The sequence below is a fragment of the Euphorbia lathyris genome, chromosome 1 (assembly GCF_963576675.1).
Source record: "Euphorbia lathyris chromosome 1, ddEupLath1.1, whole genome shotgun sequence".
Lineage (NCBI taxonomy): Eukaryota > Viridiplantae > Streptophyta > Magnoliopsida > Malpighiales > Euphorbiaceae > Euphorbia > Euphorbia lathyris.
This window is the reverse complement of record NC_088910.1, coordinates 48,933,570-48,961,527: the sequence shown is the minus strand read 5'-3', so window position 1 is coordinate 48,961,527 and position 27,958 is coordinate 48,933,570. Positions and strand designations below refer to the sequence as shown.

At 33.6% G+C, this 27,958-nt stretch overlaps 4 protein-coding genes across 7 annotated transcripts; 3 read left to right on the top strand and 1 right to left on the bottom strand.

The window, feature by feature from the left end:
- The first annotated feature begins 1,648 nt into the window (after positions 1 to 1,648).
- LOC136231910 (uncharacterized) lies at positions 1,649 to 13,517 on the top strand. The gene is made up of 13 exons (XM_066020936.1): positions 1,649 to 2,736; positions 2,845 to 2,980; positions 3,596 to 3,708; positions 3,866 to 3,967; positions 5,207 to 5,276; positions 5,875 to 5,930; positions 8,757 to 8,807; positions 8,964 to 9,068; positions 9,361 to 9,405; positions 11,518 to 11,623; positions 11,719 to 11,918; positions 12,602 to 12,691; positions 13,116 to 13,517. The coding sequence occupies exons 1-13, from the start codon at positions 1,726 to 1,728 to the stop codon at positions 13,284 to 13,286; spliced, it is 2,256 nt and encodes a 751-aa protein (XP_065877008.1). The 5' UTR covers positions 1,649 to 1,725; the 3' UTR covers positions 13,287 to 13,517.
- Positions 13,518 to 13,791: 274 nt separating this feature from the next.
- On the top strand, positions 13,792 to 21,410 carry LOC136231893 (isochorismate synthase 2, chloroplastic-like). 4 transcript variants are annotated; one of them, XR_010690174.1, is made up of 17 exons: positions 13,808 to 14,021; positions 14,101 to 14,301; positions 17,882 to 18,114; positions 18,259 to 18,316; positions 18,424 to 18,540; positions 18,616 to 18,762; positions 18,849 to 18,923; positions 19,005 to 19,073; positions 19,272 to 19,390; positions 19,510 to 19,567; positions 19,758 to 19,868; positions 20,079 to 20,163; positions 20,424 to 20,521; positions 20,661 to 20,753; positions 20,874 to 20,946; positions 21,054 to 21,133; positions 21,232 to 21,410. XR_010690174.1 is itself a non-coding variant. In XM_066020904.1 (16 exons), the coding sequence occupies exons 1-15, from the start codon at positions 13,926 to 13,928 to the stop codon at positions 20,940 to 20,942; spliced, it is 1,689 nt and encodes a 562-aa protein (XP_065876976.1). In that variant the 5' UTR covers positions 13,812 to 13,925; the 3' UTR covers positions 20,943 to 20,946; positions 21,054 to 21,225. The 4 variants fall into 4 exon arrangements, 1 of the variants encoding a protein (XP_065876976.1); XR_010690170.1 differs by having other exon boundaries at positions 13,813 to 14,021; positions 18,199 to 18,316; positions 21,232 to 21,408; XM_066020904.1 differs by lacking the exon at positions 21,232 to 21,410 and having other exon boundaries at positions 13,812 to 14,021; positions 18,199 to 18,316; positions 21,054 to 21,225.
- A 196-nt stretch (positions 21,411 to 21,606) lies between these two features.
- LOC136231901 (pectate lyase-like) lies at positions 21,607 to 23,189 on the bottom strand. Its single transcript, XM_066020925.1, has 3 exons — positions 22,979 to 23,189; positions 22,170 to 22,821; positions 21,607 to 22,077 (listed from the first exon to the last, which is right to left on the bottom strand). Exons 1-3 carry the CDS (start codon positions 23,173 to 23,175, stop codon positions 21,613 to 21,615), a joined length of 1,314 nt encoding a protein of 437 aa, XP_065876997.1. The 5' UTR covers positions 23,176 to 23,189; the 3' UTR covers positions 21,607 to 21,612.
- A 744-nt stretch (positions 23,190 to 23,933) lies between these two features.
- LOC136200871 (22.0 kDa heat shock protein-like) lies at positions 23,934 to 26,854 on the top strand. Its single transcript, XM_065991393.1, has 2 exons — positions 23,934 to 24,069; positions 26,284 to 26,854. Exons 1-2 carry the CDS (start codon positions 23,946 to 23,948, stop codon positions 26,781 to 26,783), a joined length of 624 nt encoding a protein of 207 aa, XP_065847465.1. The 5' UTR covers positions 23,934 to 23,945; the 3' UTR covers positions 26,784 to 26,854.
- Positions 26,855 to 27,958: the final 1,104 nt, after the last annotated feature.

Below are 27,958 nucleotides of genomic sequence, written 5' to 3'. Positions count from 1 at the left end.
TCAATAAACATAATGTATCAAACATAAGCACCAAAAAGATAAACTATCACCGAACTCAAATTTCATCAAATATTACAACGCTTATACAAGCAGTATGCTCATGAAAGACCTTGGATGGTAATCCTTTAGTGAGCGAATCCGCTTACATGGAGTTAGTCCCAATATGCTCGATTGACAATTGGCCATTATGAATTCTTTCTCTAAATACTACATATTTGATATCTACATACTTATTACTAGTAGAACTTCAATTGTTATTTGAAAACATGATTATTGATTTATTGTCATATTATGTTAAGTGGTCTTTCTATACCAATCACAATACGTAGTCCAATAATAAAATTTCGCAACCATAATGAATGATTGGATATCTCATAGCACGATATGTATTCAGCTGTCGTGGTGGAAGAAGTAATCGGCTTTTGCTTGCACTTTTCCAAGAAACAACTCCTCTGACCATTAGATAAACGTAATAAGAAGTGGATTTGAGAGCATCTTGACATCCAACATAATTAGAATATATATCAAATATTACAGTCTATATCAAATTATTCAGACCATCTTCCCCAAACTTATTTTGAACCAATTCAGAGATTATTGCCGTTTATATTAAATATTTATAATTTCTAATTTTAAGATAGGACTTGACTTTGAAGCTTTAGTTTGGGACTAAAATAGCTGTAATGCCTTTAATGTTTTATTTAAATATAAATGATGTATTTACGGTTTGTTATTTGGGCTAATTACTAATCTAGCCAATTTGAATGAGTCCATTAACATATTTGACCCACTTTGCTTCCACCTCACCAAATTAGATACTTTCATCCACTTTAGACAAGAATACTCTTATTTCAATTCACCTTCTTCCTCAGGCCTTCAATGTCTCCTTCGCCATCCCAAACTGACAAAAAGACGGTGGTTTATAAAGATAAGAGAGTATGTTTCATTCAACCTTTGAAGAATTAGTGTCTGTGGAAGAGGATTAGGATGGAAAGCTCAAAAAATGAGAAAGAAAAAAAAATCTAACATTGAACTGATGCGATGTCGCATTTGTGACGAAATGCGACAATTGTTATCACATTTGCGACGAGATGCGACAACTGTTGTCATATTTGTGACGAAATGCGACAAATTTCGTCACAAAAGCGACAACAATGGAGGAAATTGAAACGATACCGTTACAGATGAAGAAATAGGCAAGACCAGCGAGAAAAGCAGACGTATAAGCTAAAAACATACAATTTCTACGGGAAATTGAACATAATGCTTCAATAATCTCAAAAATCGCTGACGATTGGTATCAGAAATTGGAGAAGATGAACCGAAGAAGTTGAAAAAGAAGAAACGGAAAAAGCGAAAGAAGAAGCGGGAGCAGATGAATCGATCGAAAATAAAAAAATAATTTTATCCAAAATGGATGAAAATGTCTAATTTAGTGAAATGGAAGCAAAGATATATAAATGACCCTTTTAGTTGGACTAGATTTGTAATTTGCCCTTGTTGTTTTCTAGCATTTTTTTTTTTTTGGCAATTCTTCATCAGTCGTGACGGATTGGCGGCGGGGACGGAAAATTGCCGCCTGACCTACATCGGATAGGATTGTGTATACCAGATAATTGTGCGCTTTTTCGAATATTTTTTTAACTTTTTCTTTAGTTTTATTTTCTGCCACCTCGACCAACTCATCTGGCTAGGGTTTCTCGAAATTCAACCGGGAGCTCAATCATGGACCATCAATGGCGCCAAATGCGTCCATCTCTAGGTAATGTTTGCCCTGTTTGCTCTGTCTCTCACGTCCCTTTTTGCGCTCCCAATCCCCTGCCTCCTTACCTTCCTTTTCCTTCATATCATCAAACCCCTACATACCCACCGCATACTGATTATCCACCACCTGAACTGTACCATGCTGCTGTTCCCAGCTCGTATGCTGCGGATCCGAATGACCGGTGGCGCATTAATAATAGTTTTGATCACAGGGAAGGATTTGGGCAGGCAACGCATGATTATAACAATAATAATAGCAATGGTTATATCAGTGAAACAGATAGGAGATACAAAAGGCCTAGGGTAGATGAAGTTGGATCTGGTGTGTTTGGACACGAGAATAACCAAAATCTGCGGAATGTTTCAATGGACGATGAGCGTAGATTGAAGTTGATAAGGGATCACGGAAGTGCATCGAGTGTGAATTTGTCGAATTTACCGTATAATTCCGATTCCAATGCAGGATGTGATAGGAATCTAGATAACAGTTCGTTTGAGTACCGGCAGAATGGGCAGCTTGAAGGTGGTAGTGCATATAATCCATTCCAGGCAAATGGTCCAAATATGCAGGCACGGGAATCTCAGAGTCTACCTTATCAAGTCCCTGAATTTGGTCACGCAGAAGTGAATTTCCCACAGAATCAGTTCAATTGGAAGGACCATCGACCTCCGCAACCTTATGGGATGCCTAACTATAGGCCGAATTATCAATCCCCTCTAAATGAGACAGGAAGTTACTTGACTCGCTCCCAAAATAGGGCTGGGCAGCCGCCTCCTCTTCCACCACCTCTTCCTACTTCACCACCACCTCCAATTCCAGTGGAACCGCCTGTCCACAGGTTTTTGGGGTTCAAATCCTACTCTTCACCACCAAAAACTTCCTTGTTTCCAGTTCCTATTGGTTCCTCCTTAACTAATCCCTACTTGCAAAATCAGTCTCTTCCACATTCCTCAAGTGCATTTTATTCGGAGGTATTGATTGCTGCTTGGTTATATGGTTGGTTTGCATTAGTTCATGTGTTAATGTTTCGGTTGATGGGCTCATTTGTTGAATGTTTTTACTTGAATATTTACTTTAAGGAATGGCAAAAGTCGTCTCTGCCTAAGCACTTATCTCCAGATAAGCCAACAGTAATTGATGCTTCCAAATTGTTTAAGCAGCCTAGTCGCTCTGTCCGTCCTGAACATATGGTGATAATCCTTCGAGGTCTACCAGGTAACTCCATTGAAGTAGTTTGTTATATTGCCATTCCTTCCTCTAATGCGGTAGATTTCTTGGAATCATTTTCTTGTATCTTTGCTAGCAGGATTTGAAACTTCTGTAGTCATAATATGAAAAGTTAGTTGTTGGGAGCAATTTCATGTCATTGTAAGGAAGGGAGATCCTTTTTCTAGTTTGAGATTTAACTTTTGTTGGATGGACAATTTGCAGTGTTATGATGTAGATGTTAGTAAGCATTTAATTGGATTATTCTTTAATTCTTGAAACCTGTGGTGGGTTTATTTTCTGGATTCCTAAAGACATTCTAGCTTTATTTGTGCTGTGAGGAAATTGACTAGGCTTTGGCACATCATACTCAAAAGTTTTGGTTCACGCATATTCTAGCGGATGGCAATGCGCTGTTGCACTTCCGCAACCCTGCAATTTTTTTATTGACCTGGCATATTGTCTTAATTTATGACAAAAAAGTTATCTTATGCAATATACAACTTTTCTACTGTGTTATTATATGCTTGCAACTCTTAAAGTGGCAAGAGAATTCGAGAAATATGAAGATGCCTTGTGCTTTACATGAAGTTCACAGGTCCTGACTGTATGTTATGCTTTTAGGTAGCGGAAAGAGCTACTTAGCTAAGATGATGCGTGACCTGGAGATTGAAAATGGTGGTAATGCACCACGAATTCATTCAATGGACGACTATTTCATGACTGAAATTGAAAAGGTTTGCTAGTTATATTAGATTTTCATGTTTCATGCTCTTTCTTGGAGTTCTCATGACAACTTCAATATTTTCTTGTCAATATGCATGTGGAGCTTCTCCATTGGGAGGTTTCGTCATTCTTGTTGCTTTTGCTAATAATTGGTATTTGCATTAAAAGGTCGATGAGATTGATTCTTCAAAATCGCGGAGCTTGGTTAGAGGAAAGAAACCAGCTGTGAAGAAGGTCATGGAGTATTGTTATGAACCTGAAATGGAGGAGGTAATGCTTTTAATTTTATCATTCATGTTTATACTGGGCTTAAAATTTGTCAGGATATTTATCTGTATAGTTCTGGCTTGACATCCGAATATGATGTATAAAAAAAAAAAGAAAAAGGGCGGCCCGGTCGCACTACGCGTCCCCGCTGAGCGAGGGTCCGGGGAGGTGTCCCACCACGAGGGTGTACTGGGGGCAAGCCTTCCCCTGCCAATTTATTTGGCAAGAGGCCGCTCCTAAGACTCGAACCCGTGACCTCTTGGTCACACGACAACAACGTTTACCGTTGCGCCAAGGCTCGCCCGAATATGATGTATGATGAAGTAAAATTTTCTGGTGGAGGTAGCAGAACCATATATTTTGTTTCAATTGAATCATCTCCTGCGTAGGTCAAGGCCACTAGATTTACAATGTAGTCTGCCTATTTTTGAATTTCAGGTTTATACCTGTTTGGATTGATCTTCTGGCTTGACATCTGACTATGATGTATGATGAAGTAAAATTTTCTGGTGGAGGTAGCAGAACCATATATTTTGTTTCAATTGAATCATCTCCTGCGTAGGTCAAGCCCACTAGATATACAATGTAGTCTGCCTATTCTTGAATTTCAGGTTTATACCTGTTTGGATTGATCTTCTGGCTTGTGTGGATGGGTTTGATTCTAGAAATAACGACGGCACTCAATTCAATGCTGTTTTTGTTTCAGAGAACATTTAGCAGATCTTATCTGAATATGTTGGCAGAAAGATGACCTTTCTGTCATTTAGATTGTTTGATTCAAAAGGCTGTATAGGATCAAAAAAGTAATTACTTAATAGAGACAATATAAATGGTGAGAGGTTTAGTTTCCCAAAATCATGGTGTAGCTGCTTGTATTGATACAAAGGGAAAAAGTAGAATCTTTTAAGCATTGTAATGTAGCTGGATTTACTAGTAGCTGGGAGATTGCAGTACATCTTAATGCTAAAGCTATGACTTTTATAGCCTTATTGGTTTCTTTTCATCATTTTCAATTGTGTGTTTCTACTTGAGATATGGTTTGGTTTATCATTGTGTCCCAAAGCCAATCATTAGTTACCAGCTGGGGGTTCCTGAACCTGTTTTACAATGCTCAAGTCTTTAAGTTCGTAGGATTTTGATTTTGCTGCCGTCTGTTGGATGATGTAAATTTAAGTTGTAGCTCCTCTTTGGATTTGTTATTGTTATCTATCAGTACTTGATTTTGTTTTATCTTTAAAACAGGCTTACCGAGACAGCATGTTGAAGGCATTCAAGAAGACCCTTGAGGAGGGAGGGTTTGCACTTGTTATTGGTATGCTTTATATTTATTTTTATCTTTTTATTTTTTTTGGGGAATTGCTTTAATTGATGAAAAGGATTGTCTCTATTTTTTAATAGGTTTCTCTTCCATTATTGTAGCCATTTCAAGGATAATGGCTTTCTTGAAATTTTAATTTCTTCAAGGTTGACTAAATTCAGTTTATGTGGACAAGTTATACATGCCTCCTTCAGTTAGATCATGTTGTGGCTTTTAGCTATTTGGCTTGATGTATGATTTCTTCTGTTTGAGCTTAGCTCTAGCATCAAATGGGTTTCAATCTCCTTTGGAATACCACTTGAATCGAGACTAGATCAAAGATAATCAAACCCTATATTTTTCTTTTGTCACCATGGTGTCCTTAATGTCTTCAAAGAAAATTTTTAAACTATAGGCCTAAAATAAGTAACGTGTTTAGAGGTTTGTTTGAAATCATGGGTTATTAAGGAATTCAACAGCTTAAATGATCTAGTTTGATTATAGATTTAGTGGTGATGCAGTGCTGGTGCACTGCTTTCATTTTCACTAACTACAGATGCAGTTTGTGTTCGACAATTGACCCTTTTGTGCTGGTATATGTGCATCGTCTTAGTGGATGACCGCAATCTGCGGGTAGCTGATTTTGCTCAGTTTTGGGCAATTGCAAAGGTATACCCTCACCTCTCTCTTCTTCACAACCTCTGCAAATAATATGGTCAGTCTCCTGGGAATGTATTACGGTCTGTAGGTCGTCATTCTCTTATGTAGATCACTTCTTAGTTGGACCCATATAATGTTAATATACTGTAATCGTTTTGTGTCTTTCTTTTCCTCATTCTTTGGTGCTTCGAGACTTAATATCATTCCTTCAGCAGTCTACATTCACAAGTTTGTGTTGTTAGCTTTTCTTCTCAATTCATTATGACTTTGAATAACTACCTTTGTGCTTTAATTTACGATTCTGCTCTAGTTTATTATGGAAATGAAGTTCATCTGTGCAAGTGTTTCCTTTGAGCTGAACATTGGACTGCATCTTCTATTTTGATAAAGTAAATTACAACTCTTAATATGGGGTATTAGTCATTTTCTAACTTCAATGGAGTTAACGTTGTTATAATTGTTACTAGTCTTGCACCCCTGTGATACATGGTATGTATAATATTTTTACATATATTAAATATAAGTAAATTAGTATGAAAAATGTATTAATATGTAATTTACAATTTAACTAATTTTATTATAGTAATTCACTACAAATTATTAAAATCTCTTTGAATACTACATTTTGAGTATGATTACATGTCGAATATCCGCTTGTTCCGCGGGTTGTAAAATATTGATTAACTAACATGTCATCATAAAAAAATTTTATAAAGGAGAAACCTTCAAAATTTTCAATACACATTTTTACGCAATCCTTTCTATCTACAATACAATACTAATCAAAATCTTAAATTCAAAAACATGGATGCTAATAATATTTTTTGTAGAGTACCAATTAAGACCAATAATTAAATATATATTAGAAAGAATCAGAACAAAGAAAAAAACAATAATAAAAAATATTGAAAAAAACAATTAATGGAAGAGAATTGAATGAATTGCAAAAATCAATCGCAAAGCAATTGATTATAAAATATGAAGTAGAAAAGATGAAAGAGTTTAATTATAAGAATTGATCTTCCATTAATTTTTTTAATCCATACGATTGTGAAAGTTTTTGAATTTTTTTTTAATCCTTTGTGCTTTAATTTACGATTCTGCTCTAGTTTATTATGGAAATGAAGTTCATCTGTGCAAGTGTTTCCTTTGAGCTGAACATTGGATTGCATCTTCTATTTTGATAAAGTAAATTACAACTCTTAATATGGGGTATTAGTCATTTTCTAACTTCAATGGAGTTAACGTTGTTATAATTGTTATTTGTTTATTTGTGCTTTGTACTCTGGAACTGAAGGATCATTATTTGTTTCAGTCTTTCAGATGACTTGTATGGTTCCTGGGTTAACCTTTGAATGCCATTGGAGGAAATATTGCACTGCCTTTATAGTAGTGTTCCAAAACAAAGCCGCCTAGGCACTCAAAATTGAAAATCCGTTTCGATTTTTCCCACCTAGGCCCCCTGGGCATTTTTTGGCTGCTTAGGTAGCGCCTAGAGGCCACCTAGGGTCCGCCTAGATGCTGATTGGGAGGCACTCAAAACAACACACACTCTTTTTTTATTATTTTTATTTATTATAGGTCACTTTTGAACATTGTCGTATGGTTTTGGGTAAATTGTATTTATTATTTTCAGATATTTTCGTTTAACTGTGTTCTCTATTTGTTTCCATGATATGGTTTAACACTTTTAGGACATTGTTTCGTAGTTTTTAGCGAATTATATCCCTTATACACATTATATTTTACTTGTTTGAGTTGTTTAAATGATACTATTATTTAAATGTTGTTGTTTAAATGATACTATTATTTAAATGTTGTTGTTGGCATACTTTTATGGATATATATGTCATAAAATACTTTTTTCTAGATTAAAATCATTTTATATTATTATTTTTACATAGTATAATGCATATTTTATTGCATATAATACATATTTTAATTGCATTTATATAATAATTTATTTATTAACAAATAAGAAAATATAAAAATACAAATCTGATTAATCCCCGATTAATTCTTGAGGTCCCTATCCGCCCAACTAGCGCAGTAGCTTATGGTAGTTGTGATTGCAACTTACATGCTCAATTTTTTTTTTTGTTTCTAAGCATTTTCCTACATGTTTGGATGTTTTAATTTTCTCTTTCGGTCAATTAATTGACTGTTGGAATTTCAATCTTAAATTTCTTGATGATTCATGAATTCATAGATCGCCAGTAACCAATTAGTGAGGTCTTCAATGTTATCTCATTTTTCTAAAATCATAACAAAGGTGCATTTATTCATCTTATTATGGCTGGTTTGCTGAAAACTTATTTGGAATTGTGAATACTGCATGTTAAGTTCATATGCATGATCCAAAATTTACAATCTTGTGTCCAATCTCTTAGCTTCATTATATCTTTTTACATTTGTTTCATAACACGCCATTGAATCGTCAAATGATTTAATGGTTGAAATTTCATAAATTTGAGACTCTGATAAGTCCATAAAATTTAATATTCTCCTTTCTTGTTTTTTCCACAATGAGGCTTGTTGGTGGCTCTTGCTCTTGGTATTGAATTTCTTTATCACTGTCGAATTTTCATAATCATTGCTTGGATCCTGAAAAATTACACCTGTGAACTTTTGTTTGGTTTTCCTGCTTGCTACAGTTAAACAGACTTTAAATTTCTTAATTATCCATCCCATCTGAATTCTTAGGTGAAATGATTTTTGTCTTATTTGCTGAACCTTTTCATTCAAAAAAGTCCATCTGTTCCCTTCTTGCAATTATTATGAATTGCTTTCTATGTCTTAATTGATTAGCTCACTGGTTTTTGTTTTCTTTTTCAGAGATCTGGCTATGAAGTTTACATATCAGAAGCTGCATATAAAGATCCTGCGGTTAGTACATATCTGTTATAATTATTTTATTGATGTGATTCCTGTTCTTTTTTCAAATTTATTTTATGCCTCACCACCATCTTAAACATAACATGCTTATATCATAAATTGGGTGGAAGTTTGCAGCTTCGTATTAATATTCTAGCTGAATTTCAGGGCTGTGCAGCTAGGAACGTGCATGGCTTTACCCTAGATGAAATAAAAAATATGGCTCAACAGTGGGAAGAAGCTCCAAATTTATACATGCAACTGGATATCAAGGTTTGTTACAGTCTTATGTATTTGGGTGATTACTTTAAGGTTATCATTGTACTCCCAAACAGTCTGTATTTGAATTTTTTACTTCCAAACTGTCCAGCTTTTGGTGTACAAGTTTCTAGCATTATGCACCGTTGAAGTTAAATTCTAGTGCTCTTTGCTTAACTTTCACTAAAGCTTTTTAAGTATATGAAAGGATAATATCTCACAAGTGAATTTGACATAAAAAAATTAGGTTTTTCTGTCTCAATAGTGGAAATGTATGGGTCTTAATATTGTTATTTTGTTATGACAGTCACTATTTCACGGGGATGACCTGAAGGAAAGTGGGATTCAAGAGGTAATTAAATGTCGTATTATACTGATATTCTTCTATTTGTTCATTGGAAACAAGAATAGGTGTGCCATTTCGTGTTTGTATGTTTGAGATCTTTGTTCTACATTCAATATGTTTGGTTTGGACTTTCCCCTTGTATCATGATTATGTTAATCAACGCATATATGATGCCAGTTGTTTTATCATGAAATTATGTCTAATGGATTGGTCTATTTTGTGCTTCATTTATAAAAGGTCGTGGTGTGTTGTCGTAGGCACCCACAAACAAGTATTTACTCTTGCTAAGTAAGAGTAGTTAGTGCAAGTAAGGATTGTTCACCATGAAAAGATTATCTAGCCTAAATTGTACTTGTGAACAAGGATTGAGGGGGGTTTGTTTTGTGAGAAATAAAATCAGAATTAAAACAATTTTAATAACTATAACAACAAAATCAGTCGGATGACAAACCTTTGTCAAAGTTAATGTCCACTGTCTGATTCATATAGCTGATCATTTACACAGAATTTTACGAATTTATGCTTTGAATGTTCACTGTTGAAAACCTTTTTTCTTATTTTTCTGTTTTATTACTTAATTAGAAAACAAACGATTTAACTAACCCTAACTCTCAAATAACCAAGAGACAAGCGCTTAAGATCTAATTCGTTCGCAACTTTTAGAATTAGAATGATTAGTGAAGCTAAACAACACAAACACAAGACAGGTGGTTGCGTTTAATATATTTTAACTTTCTTCCTTAGGCAAACATTCCTGACGCAATAAATTGTTAAACCTTAGACCTTAGTTGCTTCTGAGGTTAGAGAGATCCAACAATTACAGATTCGATTGCTAATCTAGCAATAGATTGAAACAAAGAAGAAACTGGCTGGCCGATCTGGTCTCCAAATCAAACAATCATGTAATCAAGCATAGAAGAACATCCAGTACTCAATGCATAAATCAACTAATGGAAATCAACCTTAAAGTGAATTTGAGACTTCTATCTCCTTCAACCAAAAATTAGAACTTAGCCACACATGGCCATCTCCAAACAATGGAAATCTGATCAGAATTCGGGGAAAGAGTTGCTGCCCAACTCCTTTATACCCAGCCCTATTTATACATGCTCAAGAATCCCAAAAGCTATAACCTCTCCTCACATTTCTTTCCAAAGTAAAAGACGAATTAATTTAGGCATAAAGAGGAATCTGTAGGTATTCTCATGCATCAGGTGCATGAATCTCATAAAAGAACTTCTATTTAGTCTGGATGTCAATTAATGGCCTTGAGAATCACAAGTCACAAACAGTAACTTCAATCCTGATTTTGACCATACTCCCGTCAGAATATCGCAAAGCATAAAAGAGGAAAGTTGTAGAGCTCTTCTCTTCTTTCCACATCAACTTGAATAGTCTCATTTGGAGTTTGGATGAGGAAATTATGCTCAAATACTCTGCTGTGCTAAAACTGTCAATATGTGCTCAGTTACCTTCTTTTGCTTTGAATGCCTTCATTCATCTCCTAAAAATAAATGAAAGTATATTCATTATAATCATAAATGAATAGACCTTGAGGGGAAAAACATAAAGGGCGACTAGAATGTCATAGAGTTTGCACTCTGATTTGTTGCATTAGAATCCCAATTTAGATGCCATACATGCATTAGTAGTCCCATGCTTCCTACACAATGCATAAGTCTGTCATTCACATTTCTGAAAGCATAATTTTCACTAATGACATTTGTGTGTCATCTTTTGCAAGATAAAATTCATCAACATTGCAGGTTCATTTCACTTGGTACTGTTATAATTTGTCTCAGCAAACAGTTGTATGATTAGAAATGGAAGAATGGATTTTTTTCTGTTGTAAAAGATAGATGTGGAACTATTTTTTTTTTTTGCATTGCTCGAGTGTCTGCATGTGCTTGTATTTCTTAAAATAAGATACTAGAACTTGAAGTGTTTTTTCCAATAATCATTATGGAAATTTGATATGAGCCTATGCCTTAGCCTAATGGGACAAGGTAAATAATTGCTGTTATGTTCAATTTTTCATTGTGTAATGCATGGTGATTAGAGGCCTTCAGTTTCAGTATTAGCCCTTTTGACTTACGATTCTCCTATGTCAAATCCCAGGTTGATATGGATATGGAAGATGGATCCTTTGATGATAACACATCTGGAATGCAGGAAAGAAAGACTAAGAGTGTAGCCCCTCCATTGAAAGACAATCCACCTACGGGTACAAAACTTGTATTCTGCTTCTTGTGTTTCATCAGAAGTTCCTACTTCAGGACTTGGTAGTTCTTCCATTAACTTAATTTTTTGGATCTTTAGTTTGTCGAAAAGATGGGAAGAGATGGGATGTGGAAGAGGACCATCCTGCAGGAGCAAAAGAGTTAACTAAAAGTAAATGGTCAAATGATTTAGATGAAAATGATAAAGAACCTGGAGGCTTGCAGAGAAATTTAAATGCTCTTTCTGGGTTAGTTCAAGCATATGGAAAACAAGGAAAATCTGTGCGCTGGAGTGATCAGGTAATTGTTATGTTTAGGGATTTTGTTTTGTGGTATTAATGCAGTTCCATTTCTTTATTTTTTGTGGACCATATAATTGATGAGATGGACTTACTAAACATCAGTGACAAGTTGCAAGCTGTACTATATTTTGGTGCTGTGGACTGTCTTACTTTGACAGGCATCTACGAGTAAATTTTTATTACGTTTAATGATATGTTGGCCCATTGGATGAATGGATGAAGCCTGACGTCTTTGAACTATCCTTATTAAACAATAGGACACCCAGTGTGTTTTTATTCTGTTGTTAGAATTCTACTCAAATGGTCACTGCTTTTTTCAGCCCTCTGTATTGGAGTTACTATATTTTTGTGACATTGGTAGCTGAATGTAATTACAACCCTCTTTGCCATTGGTACCTAAACCTACTATTCACGTAGTTAAGACCATGATGTTCGACATCGTAGAAGAAAATATCTAATTAATGGTCCATCAAGGTTATGTTGTATCGCTAGAATTATGAATATTGTTTCATGGTGTGAATTGACTCACAATTTGTTTTCTTTTTGATATTTGCTTTTGTGCTTATTTTTTACTACAACCAATTTTGTGCAATAGCTTTCTAGCATGTAGCATTGTTATGTTAATAAGCATACTGTGTTTTTCGCTTCACTTCTTTTTCTACAATTTTCATGCTTGTCCAGGTTGGCAATACTGGGTTTTCCATACATGCAGCAAAGAAGGCAAATTATATGCTGTCTTTAGTGATTGGTCCAGGTTCCGGATATAATTTGGTAAGATCAACAGCTAACTTTTGGGGTCAGAGATTACTTAGTGTGGTGTGTGTTGGGGGTTGTGATCATCCCTAGATGGATTGTGGAAAACATAGTTAATTATACAAGTATTTAATTCCTTAACTTTTTTTTTTCCTTGTCGGTATTTCGCTCATGAGGGCGAGCCTTGGCGCAACGGTAAACGTTGTTGTCGTGTGACCGAGAGGTCACGGGTTCGAGTCTTAGGAGCGGCCTCTTGCCAAAAAATCGGCAGGGGAAGGCTTGCCCCCAGTATACCCTTGTGGTGGGATCCCTCCCCGGCGCGGATGCGTAGTGCACCGGGCTGCCCTTTGGTATTTCGCTCATAAAACACTTTCTCACTCTTGACTAGTGCATTATCTGAACCATGACCAACTTCGACGTATATTGCTTTTAACACCTGCAGAAATCCAATCCATTACCGGACGACGAAAGCACTATTTCAACCCAAAGTAATGGTGAGTCATTCAGGCCGGGTGTTTTCCAAGAGCGCCTCCGTGCAGAGCACGAGTCATTTAAAGCTGTTTTTGATAAGAGAAGACGGCGAATCGGTGGACTCAATTTAGATGAGGAATAATGATAAAGTGTCCACTTTCAAGTTGTTAATAGTCATTTAAATTGTTTACATGATTCATTATTTGGCTTGTTATTGATAGGTTAGGAGAAAACAATGGAAACTAAATGGATTCTGTATATGTGCAATATAAGCAGAATCAAGAATATTTCTTGTGTATTTGGAAATAATACTTTGTTCTCTACTATGTATGTATCATTTGAAAATGTTGTATTTAATCAAGATTGACTAACAGGTGCTCTTATGGATGTTTAATTATAAAATGTTTCGGGTGTCTTTATCAAATTAAAGTTGTATACACATGTTGAGTGAAGTGTGCAAGCCAAGCCCTCTTCTGAACCCCTAGATCCGTCCGTCCATGTACTTAGCTATAGACACAAGTTGGAGTTGCTGTTGTACCAAACAAAGACAGAATTACCTGAATGAATAGTATACCCATGGTCCTAAACAATGGAAATCGAAGTAAATAAAATCTTTTTATATTTTGTGTAATGTTACTGAATATGGAGAAGAAAATAAGCAAAAAATATTTTAGGAATAAAAAGAGCAGCAGTGAGCATAAGAGTCCAAAAGTGGAAGTGTGCCTATAAATATAATCGTTACCACCATATAATGGGCTGCTAAAATAGAAACTTGTTTGACATGGCGGCCAGGCATTGCCTAGCACGTTTCATGGACGTAGAATTCTCTGGCCAAACCAGGCAATCACTTCATCTTCTCAACCATCACCATCAGCATGTGAGTCATCTTTTTCTTTACTGAAATATTCAATCTTTTTTACTAAATTCGTATCATATGCAATGCAATGGTGGAACAGAGATATGAGTCATGTTCAGTATCCATGTCAATGTCCATGAATGGATGGGAAGTTGAGCCGAGAATTCCGATTGGAACCATTGAAACTCGAACATTTAAAAAAGTAGCAACCCCAGCATCGGCCATGGAAACTCTCAATTTGGCACTTGATCATTTGAAAGCTAATCCACCACTCTTCTCTTCTGGTGTTATACGTCTTCAGGTACCTACCTTTACCATCTTCCTGCTTAGGATTGCTACTCTCTATTTTTTTTCTTATCTAGAGAAATGGGTTTTTGCCACGTGGTTGGCTGCCCTATCAAACATGTCTCTCCTTATCCTGCTGTCTTCTTATTTTTTTAGATATGAAAACTAGAAGTGAGTGATATGGGTTCGTTTCAATGTATCAAACATATCTCTCCTACTCTCCTTATCCTGCTATGTTTTCGGAATTGTATTGAAATCCTGGGCTTTTATACATTTAATTTCTGGAATTGAATTAAAAAATAATTTTCCAATTCGGAAATTCGAATATTTTATTACAATAAAGAGAGTTATTCGGATATAAATATCCCAACACAATTTAATACTCCTTCTGTTTCATAATATAAGTCGTTTTAGAAAGTGATTTTTTTTCCCAAATATAAGTCGTTTTGGTTTTTCAAGAATTTGTAGTTTAGTTTTTTGGTCAAAGCATTAATTTTTTTTTGTCTGATTTATGTATTTTTTAACATTCCAATACTTATTGCCCAACCATTACATGAGAGAGAATTTTTTTTGAAGTTAACCAATGTAAAATTCATTAATATATATATATATATATATATATATATATATATATATATATATATATATATATATATAAATTAATAAAAAGATAAAAACATTATATTATTTATGTTGACCATAATGCATAATCTAATTATCTAGTGAATATAATAATTTTTTCATATATATAATGGTTGTTTATAATAAAACATACAAAATATAGTGCATATACTAATAAATATTTATATTATAAACATAAAAATAAATATAAATTTTTTAGTTCTTCCACTTTAATTTAATACAGTTGCGTTTTTATTTGGATATTAACAAATCTCCTAAATTGTACTATTTAATAAAAATTACCGGTACAATCTAGTTCAATCCTGAAAAGACAGTCAATAATTTAATAAAAATTTCTAATTTTTTTTTATAGGCATTCGATTCTATTAAAAAATATGGCTAAAACCAAACTTGAATGCAAATGAAATTAACCAAATCAAATTTTCAGTAGTTGATACAGTAATGTTATACTTGACCTTAAATTATTAAGTTCCAATCAACCCCAAATGTCATGCTCATTAATGGATTCTAAGCCAGAAAGTCAGTATATAGCTCATTCATGAGTGATTAAATTTTAGTTTGTAATTTTCATCGCACCAAATCTTTGCATATATATAATTTATAAAAATAATTTAAAAATAATTATATATTTAATATATATAAATATTATTTATTTATTATTCCATTCGATCCGATCAACTAAAATCATTTGGTCCGATCAAGTGATTTATGATTTAATTATAAATCTGGTTTGAATAATAGACTAAGAGCTCTTTAAGTATTTTTTTTATTTTTATTTTAGTATTGATCGCTGCTCTACTACTGCTAACTAAATTAACTAATTTATTTATTTGAGAAAACTTTAATTGGCTATTGGCCTATTACTATTATAATGTAAAGATATAGACCATAACACTTTTAGAAAACTGAAGATTTAATAATAATTTATTTATAATGTTTTTAAATAAGATACATTAATCCTATTTAATAGAAAATTTGAACAAATTAATATGAGAGTTATTTGACTTTTATATTGAACAAAAATCTCAAATTAAAATGGACATTGACTGACAGTTCAAACTAAAAGATTATTGTTTTAGATACTGTTTGATAAAACTGAAAATTAAGTGCTGAAAAAATAAGTATTGAATTTTAAATGCTGAATATTATAAGTGCTATAAATATTGAATGATTTTAATTTATATAAAAATATTAGTTGATAATGTTTAACTTAAAATGTTAAGTTAAATATTTTTACTTATCAAAATAAGTGGTTTTTAACTTAATTAACTAGTTTAAGTGGTGGAGAAACAACTGTTATCAAACATACTTAAATTAAATAAGTGTTTAACATTTTAATTTAAGTAATTAAGTGGTTTATCAAACAATGTCTTAGTAAAACGAAAATTTCAGTCATTGAATGAAAAAATAAATTCCACAGCTATGCGTTTGATAAATTCCACATTTTTTTTATTTACTTTACCCTTTATTTTATTAGTGAATGTGTATCATATATAAATGGGTAAATTATAAAAATAGATTAAATGGGAGGCCCATTTACATATTTAACCTATTTACTCAATCTACTATATATCTAGACTGATTTTGTGTGACTTTCCCATGATACTCTTAATATTTACACGCGTCTGTCTCCCTCCCGTCTGACTTCGCAGATTCGATCTTATGTGAAGCATGCGAAGCTAATGTTTGGGTTTACTTGATGAATTTAATTAGCATATGCGAAGCCTGCGAAACTAATATTTGGTTTAGTTGATAGATTTAATTAGCATATGCGAAGCCTATGTGTTTTGAAACTAATTCGCGAAGTGGTATATAACAAAAAATGCCAAACAACAACGGATTCTAACATTAAAATCGTAACATTGTCAAAACTTACAACAAGATTGCCACAATAAACTCCTAACGAATCACTTCATTATACATAGGCTCCTATTCAATATCGATGGATGGATGTGTCTCACGGTACAGAACAAGATTGCCACAATAAACTCCTAACAAATTACTTCATTATACATAGGCTTTTATTCACCACCGATGGATGGATGTCTTACGATACATAGGCTCTTATTAACCACTGTGTCCCACGGTGTAGACTCCTATTCACAACCGATGGTTGGAAGTCCATGCCTTTTGGAATGGATGTCTCTCATGGCACCCTAACACGCCGGCTTCCAGGAATGAATATTATGTATTTAACCACATTCAGAAAAATTTAATCGTGTTAGTCAGAAAAAAAGAAAATTTGGCTTCGCGAAACGATGATTCGCTAAGTATGCGAACATAAATGTGCAAGGAAGATGATGATTTTACTTAGCGAAACAATGATTTCGCGACGTCTGCGAGGAGGAATGTGACGCTCTGACTTCGCGAAACGATGATTTCGCGGAGTCTACGAGGAGAAATGTGACGCTCTGACTTTGCGAAACGATGATTTCGCGGAGTCTGCGAGAGAAATTTATCGAATTACCTCGCAAACTTCGCGTAATCATCGTTTCGCGAAGTGAAATCGATAAATTTTTCCCCACAAACCTCGCGAAAACCGCATATGCTGAGTGGATTTATGGAAAAAACAAAAAAAAAAACAGTATATACTTACATTTTTCGACGAAACCAATATGATAAACTGGGAAAAACGATGAAAATAACGTAGAATCACCATTTCTTCGATGGTCACAAGAAGAAAGAAACCAAGAAACGAGCAGGAAATGGAAGATGAAGAACCATGACTTCGTTTTCTAGGATTAGGAAATTGGAGAATCAAGAGATGAAGAGAGGAGGAAGAGAAATACATTGTGATTTGGAGAAATGGGTTAAATATGTAAATAGGCTTCCCATTTGACATAGTTTTGTAATTTTCCCTATATAAATTGTATTTGGTACAAACTATTGATGAGGTATAGCAAATAGAACACTCCCCATTCCATTATAATGGTTTTTTGGATTTTGATTGAAAGGTGCCAATCCAACAACAAATTCGAGCAATTTATTGGCTTCATGCTCAACACCAGCTTCTTCCACGCTGCTTCTTCTCTGGTAGAACCCCCAAAAATGGTGGAAATGATCTTTTCGCTGATTTCACCAATGGCAATAATTCCCATAATTTGGTTAGTGTGGCCGGTGTGGGCTCTGCTGTCCTCTTTACTCATACTAGTCCCTTCTCCTACGATGACTGGAAATCTATCAAGAGGTACCAAAAACATCTATCAATTTTTCAAATGTCTTGCTGAATTCATGATCTGTGTGAGATAATTCTGTGTATGAAATTGTGAAGATTCCTTTCCGCCAAATGTCCTCTGATTCGTGCTTATGGTGCAATTCGATTTGATGCAAGGGCTAATGTATCATCAGAATGGGAGCCTTTTGGTTCATTTTACTTCTTTGTTCCCCAGGTTAGATTATTGCTTTCCTTCCTTCGTTTGTAGTACTTTTATGGAAGGAATAGAACTTCATTCTTGTTTCTAGCTAAAGACCTTGTGCTAGATGCTATTAATGACAGGTTGAGTTTGATGAGCTTGAAGGAAGTTCAATGCTTGCTGCAACTATTGCTTGGGACGATTCTCTCTCATGGACTTGGGAACATGCCATTCATTCACTTCTGCATACCATGAGTCAGGTTATCTAATATAATCTTAGGGTTCTCTTAACATTTTTGTTTTTGTTTTTAATGCATATCTAATAAACCATACAGATTTCTTCTTCCATTGTCAAATTAAGCCAAGAAGTTACAACAACCTTCATTTTAAGCAATGATCACAGTCCCAGTAAGGCTTACTGGGATCTTGCTGTGAAGAGAGCTTTGCAGATAATCAGCGGAAGCAGCTCACCTCTCATTAAGGTGTTGCACTGAATTCAATTTGGTTCTCATATGTATTTATGAACTCAGTTTGCAGTTTCTTTATTAATTTTTGAAAATTTAATTAGGTAGTACTTGCACGTAGCAGCAAAGTTGTGACTGCTACTGACATTGATCCTATAGCATGGTTGGCTTGTTTACAGGTATTTTATTTTATTTATTGTTCAGTGAATCCCATTTTTTATGCCTGATATATGAATGATAAGTATAAGTTTTCCTTACAGAATGAAGGAGAAAATGCTTATCAATTTTGTCTTCAGCCACCAAATGCTCCAGCATTTATTGGGAACACGGCAAGTGTGATGACATTGATTTGAATGTTTTAATGTCTAGACTGCAAATTTCTGTCACAGTAAACTAGTTTTACGATTTAAAACTTCACTTTTTTTTAGTTTTCTGAATTTTTTTTGACAAATTAATATGAATTTTCATGACCAATAGAGATCAAGTGGCTCTGTACTAGTTTTGACTTGTATGAACTATATGAATAGCCAGAGCAACTATATCACAGAAAATGTCTAGGAGTTAGTAGTGAGGCATTGGCGGGAACCCGTGCCAGAGGTAGATCGAAGGTTCTAGATCTTCAAATGGAACTCGATTTACTTTCCAGGTTTATTTTGGTACTTTGCACTTAACCAATGATATATGTATTTTACTATAAATGATTTCAAATGCTTTTGAGGCCTACTAATAGCTCATCTGCATATCATCATTCCTTGTCATTTGCAGTCCAAAGGACCATCTCGAGTTCACAATTGTACGAGACAGCATAAAAAGAAAATTAGAGGCAAGTTCAGTTTCTTGGACCCTTAATGATCATGATGAGTTAATTCTAATTCATCATGCTTATCAAGGACTCTCTTCCTAGCTAAATTTCTTTCTAGCAACACTTGAATTAGCTCTTTTCCAACATGAAAAGAAAAAGATAGAACAGTGCAGCAATTATTACCTTATTTTATCCTTATCTTACTTTGCAGGTAGTATGTAACAGAATAATGATTGAACCAAACAAAGCAATACGAAAATTCCCAAGAGTTCAACATTTGTATGCCCAGTTGGCAGGGAAACTAAGAAGCGAAGATGATGAGGTAAAATAACACGTACATGTCTACTTCAAAGAAATTCCCTTTTAGCAAAAAAACGATGAAAATGTATGTAGCAGTTGTATGTTATGAGGTTGATGTTAAGGGTTCTGAACCTGATTTTCAAGAATGTGCAGTTTAGTTAAGCCTATGTACGTGTTATGTGCTGTCCTGTTTCTTTAACAATGTTTTACCATGATTGAATTTCTTTTCCAGTTTGAAATCTTGTCTTCTCTTCACCCAACTCCAGCAGTTTGTGGATTCCCAACAGAAGAGGCACGACTTTTAATTGCAGAAACTGGTATTTATATATATGCGTGCTGTTACATTTCATTGGAACTGCCTTTATGAGTATCTTGAACCTACATAGCAATTACAATTCATTAGGCTTCCGTTCTTTTGTAATAAAACTCTTTAATTTTTATAGGCAAGTAAAAGGTCTCCCCACCTGTTTGGTTGGCTAGGCAACTTTAACTCCACCTATGCAGGTGGATTGCCTAATATAATTCTCATAGTTTTAGGCTTAGTTGGTTCTCATGTGACGTACTATATGTTTTTCAGAAGTATTTGATAGAGGTATGTATGCTGGGCCTGTTGGTTGGTTTGGAGGAGGAGAGAGTGAGTTTGCTGTTGGCATCAGATCAGCATTAGTAGAAAAGGTAATAGCTTCCGCATTGACAGCAATTTTGAGTATATATGAATTTCTTGTCAGAATAAGAGATGGTACAACTCTATTGGAAATTCAGTTCTTCAGATTATGGTCCTACCTTATAGTGGTGCTTACCATTTGTATTCTAGGGCCTTGGTGCATTGATATATGCTGGGACGGGGATTGTAGAAGGAAGCAATCCATCATCAGAATGGGATGAACTAGAACTGAAAACATCACAGGTCTTTGTCCTTAATTTTACATCAATGCATAATGCAAATGATTGTGTAACGATGAATGGAGGTCACGATGTAAACAAAGTGGTCAATTTTTATTTTTTTAATATATGTATTTTTGCGCAGTTCACCAAGTTGCTTAAACTTGAGGTACCCTCTAGACAAAAACTTGAAAAATTGGGGATAATCAAATGACAAGGTTAGTATTTTTAATTTGCAGTATCTTTAGAAGATTGTATTCATATTGATTCATGTGCTCCTTTTTTTTCTTTACATTTATGTGGTGGTTTGTTTTCAAATGATTAGATTAAAGAGGATAAATTCAAAGGGGAGATTTTCTGATTCATTCAAATCTTTCCTGAGATAAGTTATAACATTTATTTGAGGTCACCTGCCTTACCCCATCTTTCTCCATAAATCCTTTAATTGTTCAATAGCAATCTCCTCGAGGTTCTGATCTCTGGTCTAACATTTTTTGTGATAGGGTGAAGCTTAATAAGCAGAAGAATGTAGTCTAGCACAAGTGGTAAGCCAATTAAAATTCTTTCCTTAAATAGGTCAATTTGTTTGCAGAATGTTTGATTGATAGTGGAAAAAAATACGTTACTGTTGTTGATGTAATATAATTGTGTTTCAAGGCATGCTTCTTTACACCTTTATTTATGACCCTGGATGCTTGCTAACATTTCTGTTGCATAACCATGGCATTTAATTAGTTTATTTATGCACATAAATACTATGAATAGGAAAACCAAGTAATCTGAAATGATCTCATATGAATAAGTTTAGCATTTAGTTAAAGACTCAGCTTGTACAATTGAACGGATTCTCTAGTTGCAAAAAGTGGTTATGAATTAATGAATGGCTAACAAGGTTTGTGTGTTACGCAATTAAGAGCACCGGAAAAGCGTGTAAGCCTGCCAGCATATGTCCCTGGCTTTGCACGAATCATATCCTGCTTTGCTTTCTTAATCTTCTGAATCCCAGATTCTACAAAGAAGGCTCCATTCAACAACAGATCTCCCTCTGATACCCATCTCCACAATTTCCACTCACTTTCAGATTCAAAGGCCGTCCTCTTTGTCACCTCTTTGCATCGTATATTAGGCGGTGCAAGATAGCGGTTGCCCTGGCTAAGGATAGTAGGACCGTTGCTTCCTCCAATAGCATACATCTCCCAGTATGTATAGTCGTTATTTACCACATGAGTAAACCCGAATCGAACCCTTGGCATTCTTTGTATTAATCCTTTTCCAAAATGATTAAAGGCCAATGTTATTTGCATTATTGAATCTTTCGTTGACGTCCCACTTGCTCCGAACAGCATCACCTGCATGCATTCTTATAATTTTCTTCTATACACGCCTGATCTAAAAACAAACAACACAAAGAGATGAGAAATGCAAGAGTAATCAATCTTACATCATTTTGTTTAGTGAAATGACAATTTGAGATAGTGATAGCAGTAGATCCCTCTATAGCATCAATAATGCCATCGTAGCAATTAGACATGGAGAGATGATCAAGCCAAACATTATTAGATCCATAAATGGATACGCCGTCACCATCGCTTTCCGATCGAAACCCGAAGTGTTTCTCGGAGTCTCTTATAAGGCCACCACTAGCTTTTTTAATATCATGAATGTGGAGGCCATGGATAATTACATTTCTAACAAACTGAATTGTAATCTGAGCACCAAAACAAACATGTACATTAGCACCACGTGCATCTATGGTTTTATCTGAGTTTATCATTAGCTCTGCATTCAACTTAATCAGCATGCTCCGGGCAAATATAATCCAAAGTGGTCTGTCTTGGATTACTGCATAACGCAGTGTTCCGGGTTTGGGGTTCACCAAGTCATTGTCCGATGGGTCTGTCACCACATAATACGCTCCTGCTTTACCGCCTGTTGTCATACGCCCGAACCCCATCACGCAATCGGCTAGCTTCTTCCGGTCTCTGGCCCAGTTTTTGTCGCATCTCCAGCATCGGTCTATTGGGTTTGTGGCTTTGCATGGCCCTTTGTTTTTCCCTAGCTTCCTCCTTGTGCTATTGGAACCCCCTAACGACCTAAATTCACATTAATTTCCGTTATAAGTGATTGAGTTGAAAACTCAATGTATCAAATTAAAAGATGAAATATAAAGCTTAGGAGCCAATCATGTTTATACTTTTTCCTAAAAGAACAACAAATACGCAGACGGTGAGATATGTTGTTTGTACTTACTGCTGAACTTGCTTGTTGAAGCGGTCAGTGAGTGCCTCAGGATCTGGTTCGTAGGCTTGTTCAGCAGCTTGCACAGACGCTTTGGCTCGTTTCTGCCAGTACTCGTCAAAATCGACAATTTTGGCGTCCAAGCTTAGAATGTTGATGCCAAATAATGCACACAAAAGCAACGCGGTTATGCCCTTCCCAATTTCCATTGCTAAACGAAATTTCGCTCTCTTTCTTGTTTCCTTTATTTAAATTTGACAAACACAACAATTTCAAGCCAAAAAGTAAAGTATAACTAATAACAATTGGTCTTTGACATACATTTTTTGTTTTGTTGAACAACAAGAAAGTGCTTAATAGGTGTTTTATTACAATTATTTTTGAGTGAAAAAAGAAATTTAAGGTTCTTACAAAAATTAAATTGAAAATGGAAAGCAGAGAGGGAATAGAGGAGAGCCACTATATCCTCTCCATCTTTTCTGTTTTTGTAATGGATATTTATAACATGGGGTATTTAGTGATACACACAAAAAGATTTTCCAGTCACTATTTCCAAAAATAGTATGTCACATTTCCTATAATATAGTATATATTTTTTGATACAATTCCTATAAATATATTGTTAGTTTTGATTTTGATATGAGATAAATTTATTTACTATTCATTTAACTATTTTAATTAATTATTGTTATGGATAAGAAAAAAACATGATTTATACCTTTCCGAATAATATATAATAACATTATTTAATTTAGATTCTTCAAGTAGACGTAGGAAACTTATATTGGAGATTTGACCCACCGAAAGAGAGTTATTTATATAGTAGGACACAAAAAAAGCAAAGAATTAATAGTCAGTTTCCTTGTTTATAAGCATAAGAAATGAAAATTCAAAATAAATACGAGTCCAGAAGGAATATTAATTCATTATATTCTCATAAGTGGAAAATTAAGGTTGAAAATAGAAAGGGACATAAAAAATGGCTTATGTTGGAGGAAGAAGGAGAGTTGCAGAAAGCAGTACAGGCTCTGTTAAGGAGTTTGTACCTTATGCAGCTTGGACTGAGGATTCACTTAACCATTTTCTCCTTGTTGATCTTCCTGGTATTATCTATTTTCACTTTTATTTCTTTCCTATTCTATTCTCTTTTTAGCTTTTTATTCTAAACATTAAAATATAGACCATGTTTGGTAAATAGCTATTAGCTAATTATATTAACTGATTAGCGGATTGTGTATACTTGTTTCGTCAAACTTAGCTGATTGTGTAAAATGACAAATAAAGACATGATAAAATCTTTATTTGGGGTTAGAGTGTAGTAAATAGGGGTAAAAATATCGTTAAAAAGAGATGAAACAATAAGCTGATTGAAAAATTTCTTAAAATGAGCTTTTTTTAAAATTCGCCTTTTGAACCCAGTAAGCTCTTTCAAACTTCTCTCCACCAAACACCACTATTAGAGGTTTGAATAGCTCAAACCTCTGATTTTGTCTCAAAAAAACTTTTTACTAAACAAGACCATAGTATTTGGTTAGATTTATATAAAAATAGTTAGGGGGCGTTTGGTTCACAAGGGGCAAGGAAAAAGAAATCAAGAAAGGGAAACTAAAGGAAAGGAAATGAATAACCATTAATTCCCCTATGTGTTTGGATATGTTTAGGAAAGGGAATGGGGTAAAGGGAATCCAATCCCCTAGAGGGCATGGGGTAATGGCTTAACCTAAAGTGGGGTAATGGCTTAACCTAAAGTGGGTAAAGGGAATGAGTTTTTTTTTGTAAACAAACAAGAACAAAGGGAATGAAACCATTCCATTCCCATTCCCATTCCCATTCCTAAAGACTCCAAACCAAACGCCCCCTTATAGAATTTTTGTATGGAAAAAGTAACTTTTTGGAATTTTTTACTATTTTTTTCATGCTTATTTGTTTATATATATATAAACATGCTTTTTTCTTTAACGTTATTTATTTATAATGCTATTATCGAAAGAAGAATGTTTTATTCAGTTTAAATAAATTATTAGTTTTTTAATTTTTATTATTATTTAGATTATATTTATTAAATTTTGTATTGTGTTTTTTTTTCTTTTAAAATTTATTTGTTGATATTAAATTATGTCTATATTAAACCGTCTGCGAAAGTGAATAGCCACTGCTGTCGGCGGTGGATACACTTACGAACAAAAAAAAAAAAATATCTTACTACCTGAGAGTGGGTAGATCTACCCTTACCTAAACTTTTTTTGATAAAAAAAAAATATCTTACTACCAACAATAATAATTCGTTACAATTTTATCAAACACTAATTATCAATAAACTAATAACCAACCTCTAATAGCAGGTAAAATTCAACCAAACAAATTATTAATATAAATATTTATTTGTGTTGTGCTTTTATGCATGCACGAGTAAAAAACAAAAAAAAAATTATTTGTTTGGATCAGATACTATTTAATAATCTTTCTTGCAATTAAGATTTTTTATAACACGAACGAGCAGTTAGTGAAGAGTTCGATGTGTGAAAATTAAAAACCATAGACTTAATCTTTAAAAATTTGAAAATTTAGGAGTTAATTAAAAAATAAATTGAAAAGACAAGGGGTTTAAATATTTTTACAAACAGAGATTCGTGATATGTTTTATTTACAAAATAAAGAATTTCCATTTATATTGTTAAGTTCTAATTACAACTGAAAGCATTTTTATCTTAAAAAAATACTTACATTTGATAAAACAAAGCTCCCTAAATCGAAATCATAAATGATATGGTGGCAATTTTATAGTTTTTTTTTTATTAATTTGACAGTTGATAACTAAATTAGAATTTAAGTTCATTCTATACGGTTGCAATTTGATTAGGGGTCTGTATTTTGTCAACATGTAAATATAATTTAAAAAAAATACTCTTAATTATCATCAGAACTTAATAATGTAATTTTAAATACTTTGTTTTATACGAAAACATATTATATACTTCTATTTGGAAACTTTTAAATTACACACCTATTTGCAAATAGGACAATCACATTTTTTTTTTCGCCATAATAACAATAATAATAAAAATAAAGGATGAAAGATTCAATTTATTATAGGTAACCAACTTTGAGATGCTTATGCTTGAAAAAGTAAAAACTCTGATATGCTTTTATATAGTTTCAGTTTTATTAATATATCTTTTCATTAATCATTTTTATTTTTATTTTTATTTTTCAATCATTGGACATGTACACATTTAAAATGAAAAAAAAAAACAAGATTACAAAACGCAAATATTAATAAAAGCATGTAGTGATGAAATAATGTTTTAAATTCGTAGAATTTAAAAAGGAGGAAGTGAAGCTTCAAGTTGAAAAATCAGGTGAAATAACAATAAGCGGAAAAAGGCTAGTGAATGACAACAATTATTTATATTTCGAGAAGACATATAAAGCTCCATCAAATTCAGATTTAGAAAAAGTTACTGGTAAATTTGAAGGTGAGATTCTTTATGTAAATGTCCCAAAGCAAGCACAGGATGAAGTTTCAGAGAAGAAAATATTAGAATCTCCGGAAAACAAGAAAGAAGATGAGAAAATAATAAGAGGAAATATACAAGAGAAGATAATAAATAAGGAGGAGATGATGGAGAAATTAAGTAATGAAGAAGAAGAAGAAGAAGGTTCTAAAAGGGAGAAAAGTTCCATGTTGCAAAGAGCAATATTTATGGTAAAAAAGAATAGCCATATTTTGGTAACAGCAGCTTTGGCATTTACTTTGGGGGTTTTGGTGTCTCGTAAAATTGAAACTTGTCCTCCTCCTCCTCCACAACAAGATTGAATTATTTATGTATATTTCATCAGATCAGATTTATTCACATTCCTCATCATCAATGGCTATCTTTCAGATAATTATAAGATGCGTTTAACAATTGAATATTGAACATAATTTTACAGCTATTGGGTCAAAAACAAACAAGATACTTAAGAGGAAGTTTTACCGTATCGCATGGGCATTTAGCGGTTTTATACCAAACCGCTAATAGTACATTGTTTGGTTATGATTATAAAACCGTAGCACTTAGCAGTTTCGGTGCAAACATGAATGGTTCATGAAAAGCTCCAAGCTTTTGACAAAATTAGCTCAATTTTTATTCCTATTTACTTTGGGTATTCTTTAAAAAATATCAATGGTCACCTATTACTAATAACCAGACGTATATAATCTTTCTTTATTTTTTTTTCATCCCGACAAATTATACATTACCATTTGATAAAATATAACATGAGACAAGACAAACTATGCCATGATTTCATCAAATTTCCAGTAATATGCTTTGATAAAATATACCATGGTTTCATCATATTTAAAAATAGTGTTTGGGACATTATATTTATTTATTTATTTATTTATTTATGTTAGCATTTGAAAAATAATAAGATAGACATTTATATAATTATTAAACTTTTATTATCTATTATTTAGATTATTTTTATCAATATTTGTACACAAGTTATTTATATTGTTATTTTATATTATTAAATAATGGATATTTTCGTCTTTTAATATATTAACAGCAACAACTCTTTGTAAATTTACCAAACACTAATTATCAATTAGCTAACAGCAAACAGGTACTAGCTAACTGCAACAATTAAAAGTAACAGCTGTGAGCTAACAGATGAACCAAACATGCCCTAAATCAAAATCACAGATGCTAGTCTTAAAATAAAAAAACCTAAAGAATTAAAGTTTTTTTTTTTTATAAAAAAGTTGTCAACAAACACATTTCTCATTGAATTGCCATTTTCGATTTGTCAATCACTATATTCGGAGCCTTTTCTCACTAAACAACCGCTTTCTCTCTCATAACCAAACAAAATTCAAATAACTTCAAAACTAAAAATTCAAGATTTAAAGTTGCTTGGAATATCATTTTTATCATCTTTAGAATGGAGGGTTACCTGTTATTGGAGTGATCATTTTGTTCAACAGTAAAAAAACCCATAAAGTTA